At 47.5% G+C, this 3,941-nt stretch overlaps 1 protein-coding gene across 1 annotated transcript; it reads right to left on the minus strand.

The window, feature by feature from the left end:
• Nucleotides 1–579: 579 nt before the first annotated feature.
• Nucleotides 580–3,596, minus strand: LOC123134762 (uncharacterized). The gene is made up of 2 exons (XM_044553943.1): nucleotides 3,468–3,596; nucleotides 580–3,209 (listed from the first exon to the last, which is right to left on the minus strand). The coding sequence occupies exons 1-2, from the start codon at nucleotides 3,562–3,564 to the stop codon at nucleotides 880–882; spliced, it is 2,427 nt and encodes an 808-aa protein (XP_044409878.1). The 5' UTR covers nucleotides 3,565–3,596; the 3' UTR covers nucleotides 580–879.
• Nucleotides 3,597–3,941: the final 345 nt, after the last annotated feature.

Here is a 3,941-nt window from a genome sequence, read left to right on the forward strand (position 1 = left end):
GCGAACTTCACAGCGTATGAGGTGTGACAGTGTTGGTGACCCACGACTCGACTCGATGCGGCTCTACTACAAGACGATGCAGGCGCGTGCTCTCATCATGTCGATGACAGCGTTCCTCTCGATGCCCGAAGGCTTGCGTGCGTGCGGACTGTCGCCGCCGATGTGGGGAGCGCCATGGACGCTGTAGAAGTGCATGCTCTAGCCAATGCAACCAAAAGACCGATCTGATGGAAGAGACTAGGCAGCACATTATACGTCAACACTCCTCCTCACGCGTGGCTCCCTCAGGCCTAAACGTGGACTGAAAATGGACTGCAATTTTAATTGCGCCAGCCGGGTCAACTTAAGACCTCTTGGCTCTGATACCATGTAGAAGTGCATGCTCTAGCCAATGCAACCAAAAGACCGATCTAATGAAAGAGACTAGGCAACACATTATACGTCAACAGACGCATTGCGCTCCTCAACGACATGGACCGATGGACGGCGATGCAAGGAGTTGTCTCTTCCTCCGGCCTTGCACACGGGCTACACATAACTACACAACGGTTTAGTAAAGGTTAAGAAGTCACATTCCCAAAAGCAGTAAAATAGCACCACAAACTTCTCATATCTTTAGCACTCGAAAAGCCACAATCCAGAAGCGGTAAAACAATACCACTATCCCCATGTCTCATCTCTCCCACACACTTCCAATCTCTTGTTGGATAATAGAAATGAGTAAAAATAAATAAAAAGGGCCAGCTACAAGGCCTTAAATCACACTCACACCCAACAGCAAGACCTTAAACACACTGACAACCAAGAGAAACAACGAAAGGAACTGAAATCCACAGCTAAGCATGCATATCAGCGTGTGCATGAATAGGCAGAGCAAACTTAAACACCAATGGCTGGAGCACTTGCAGCGGTGTCGCCGGGCCTGTCGATGATCCCGATGTGGGTGATCAAGGCCCAGAGGAGCGTGATCAGCTCGCCGCCCCGATCGACGGCCTGCAGGTGCCCTTTGAGATTGTCCGACGGAGCCAGGTAAAGGATCAACTCCGACCAAAACCCGGCCAGCAACTCCCACTCCATTTCCTCGCCTCCAGCCAGCTCCCTGAGCTGCTTTGCAAGCTTTGCGGCATCCTTGAGCACCTCATGATTCTGTGTAGCGCCCAACAACTCGACCAACTTCTGGTACGCTGCTTCCGGAGTCATGGACGACACTGGTGTGCCACCGCCGGTGGCAAGGGCTCGCTTGGCATCCTTCTTGACTTTCTTGTACAGGTGCTTGCTCCATGCATCATCATCAGGAAGTAGCTCGGGGCAGAACTCCACTAGATACGCGCAATAGCGCGACAGGTGAGTGGCGGCGCTCTTCATGTCAGAAACAGAAGAAGGCCGGCCATCTCCTTGATGGTGTGGGTGCCTCACCTCAAGGATGGCTGTGGCGATGTGCCACACAAGTATGGTGTCAGATGTACCTTTGCTGTTGTTGCAGGCCCAGAGTAAGCTTCTGCCAATTTGGCTCTGGCGCAGGGTTGTCATGCCTTTGCTTAGACCAGCTCCATTGCTTCCACTAGTACTTCTTAGGGCGTTGATGATGCAAGCCTTCACTTCTGATGGTACCTTGACATTATTGCTCTTTCGGTCCAGCAAACGAAGGAGGCAGCCAGGTAAAACAAGTTGGTGAAATTGCATGCGTTGAAACACCAGCAATGAGCTTTGTCTCATTTTGTCGTTCCAATGCCTCAGCAACCAGTCGCATCTGCATCGCAACAACCAGCCAACCCATTTTGGGACGACGGGGGGAAGCTTCAAGGAGGCACGGCGCACACAGCGGCAGGTGAGAATTACTTTGGTCCAGCTAGAGCATATGTGGGAAGCAATATCCCTCGCCTCAGCAACCACGACGAACACAGTGAGTAACAGACCTGGCACTAGATCAAAATGCAGACGTCCAAACCTTATTGCTCGTTGGTTACGCCTCCCGAGTTTGCTCATAGAACAGAAGTACATGCAACTAATTATGGCCCTCTCCTGAGGAAATATCCTAGCTTCTTTGATGACGTCCAGAACATAAAGTATGCAGTAACATATGCTCAAGAGTGAGATGACCATACTTAATGTTGTAGTAAACCAGCTACCTGGGTAGAGGACTGGGAGTGGTGAATCATAATAATCATGAAGAAAAGAAAGCTCATCTGCAATCATCCTGAACGCTCTTTCATGTTCACCATCCTTTAGCATGACCCTTCTGACGAATTTGATGGTCTCCTTGGTGATAACGTTAGCGAGTTTGTACCTTGCAAATCGACACCTTAGCAATTTGAATAATGCAAATGACAAGCATATATCTTTCAGTCGTTGTGGCATTGGCATCAGAAACATGGTGTCCAACTGCCAAACTCTTTCAATGGTCACCAAGTTGCCATCTTGAAGTGCCTTCATGTTATTTCTGAACATGTAACCATGAGGTTCAGGTTGCTTCTCGACTTGCCGTTTGTCCTCACCCGTAACTACAAGTGGTGGTGGAGGCACATTCACATCCTCCTCACCATGTTGATCATCTCCTTCTTCTCGCAACAGTTGCTGCATATATCCAACAATAAGACGAGGATTCCGTCCGAGTGCAAAGGATTTCCGGGCCTTTAGAAATGCATAACATTTCAATGCCATTTTGGCATAAATAAGAGCAAAAGGTGTTATTATGAAATAAGCTCTTGCGAACTCAAAAGATCGTCCACCACCAATGCTGGGGATAGCTAGGTAAAGAATCCAAATTCCTTGAACAAGAAGTTCAAAGGGGGGGCGTACACTTCGATCTTCTCGATCATCAGTAGCAACTACCGGGCTTGTATTGATAGCACAAATCAAAACAAGGCAGGTGGATGTTATGACCATGCTTGTGTGCAGGCCTGGTGCCCAGCAATTGGCTATCAATTCTTCGTGGATAAGAACATGAAAGGGATGATCCACTGAGCCACTTGCCGAGATGACGTAAGATATGACGGGTAGGAACAAGGTGGTTACCCCCAGCATGAGATAGCGGGTGAAACCATAGTGGCGATAACGGTGGCCATAGGCGCCAATTCCAACTATGACTCCTGCAAAGATAGTGTTGAGGAGCAGCATCGCCTCCACTCGCCACAGCTGTCCTATAATGTTCTCGGAGAGCTCTTTCACGTTTTGCTCAGTGCACTCCTCAGAAGCATCCGCCATGATCGCTGATTGTAAACTTTAAATATCAGTGTAACCGTTTGACACAAAAAAGAAGACGATAGTGGAAGCAACTATTGACATAATGCAAATAGAAATGACGCATGCACAGTGTACTCAAAGGTTCAAAACTATACCCAACACATGCAGAATTAAGTCGGAAATGAAATAAAGAAAAAAAACAATCAAAAGTTCAAAACAGTACTCAACACAGTGTGCTGCTTTCTATGCTAGTTTTCCGTAGTGAAGTCAGCACAGGAATGTACCTCGTGACGTCGTAGGAGCGATCAAACGGAGCCGAGATCGACGTCGATGCCGTCCGCTTGGCCTTGTTTGATTATTTTTTGATATCTGCAGAGGCATGGAACAGGGAACTAGTAATATATAGACAAGCACATTTGCTATGTCTCCCGCACGACCAGTCTTATCATCCAATATAAGAGATGCTGTATCTTTATGTTTTCCCCTTTTTATCTTTGAAATATGTTGCTTTCGTTTTATCTTTATCTTCCTCTTTTTCTGCTAATAATATGTTGCTTTCTCTGTCTTATTCCTCTGCCCCAAAGCACACTGTGCCTCGTCTTTATTCGGATGGTTTGCCGTTAGATCTTTCATGTGTGTGCATGATTGCCATCGTCCATGCATGGCTCGGAATATGTTCTTTGCTTCTGCCAGCGAGCCTGTGTTTTGATTTTTGGTTTGAGCTTTTTTTTCGCCCTAGGCCGAGATGGTCGAATTTC

This window comes from Triticum aestivum, chromosome 6B (assembly GCF_018294505.1).
Source record: "Triticum aestivum cultivar Chinese Spring chromosome 6B, IWGSC CS RefSeq v2.1, whole genome shotgun sequence".
Lineage (NCBI taxonomy): Eukaryota > Viridiplantae > Streptophyta > Magnoliopsida > Poales > Poaceae > Triticum > Triticum aestivum.

What these genes read in the sequence shown, in the direction of transcription:
- LOC123134762 (XM_044553943.1), bottom strand. Translation starts at nt 3,564, where the DNA reads ATGCCTCTGCAGATATCAAAAAATAATCAAACAAGGCCAAGCGGACGG. An exon ending in CGCTCCTACGACGTCACGAG is followed by an intron (nt 3,210 to 3,467) that starts GTACATTCCTGT and finishes GTTTACAATCAG; the next exon opens with CGATCATGGCGGATGCTTCT.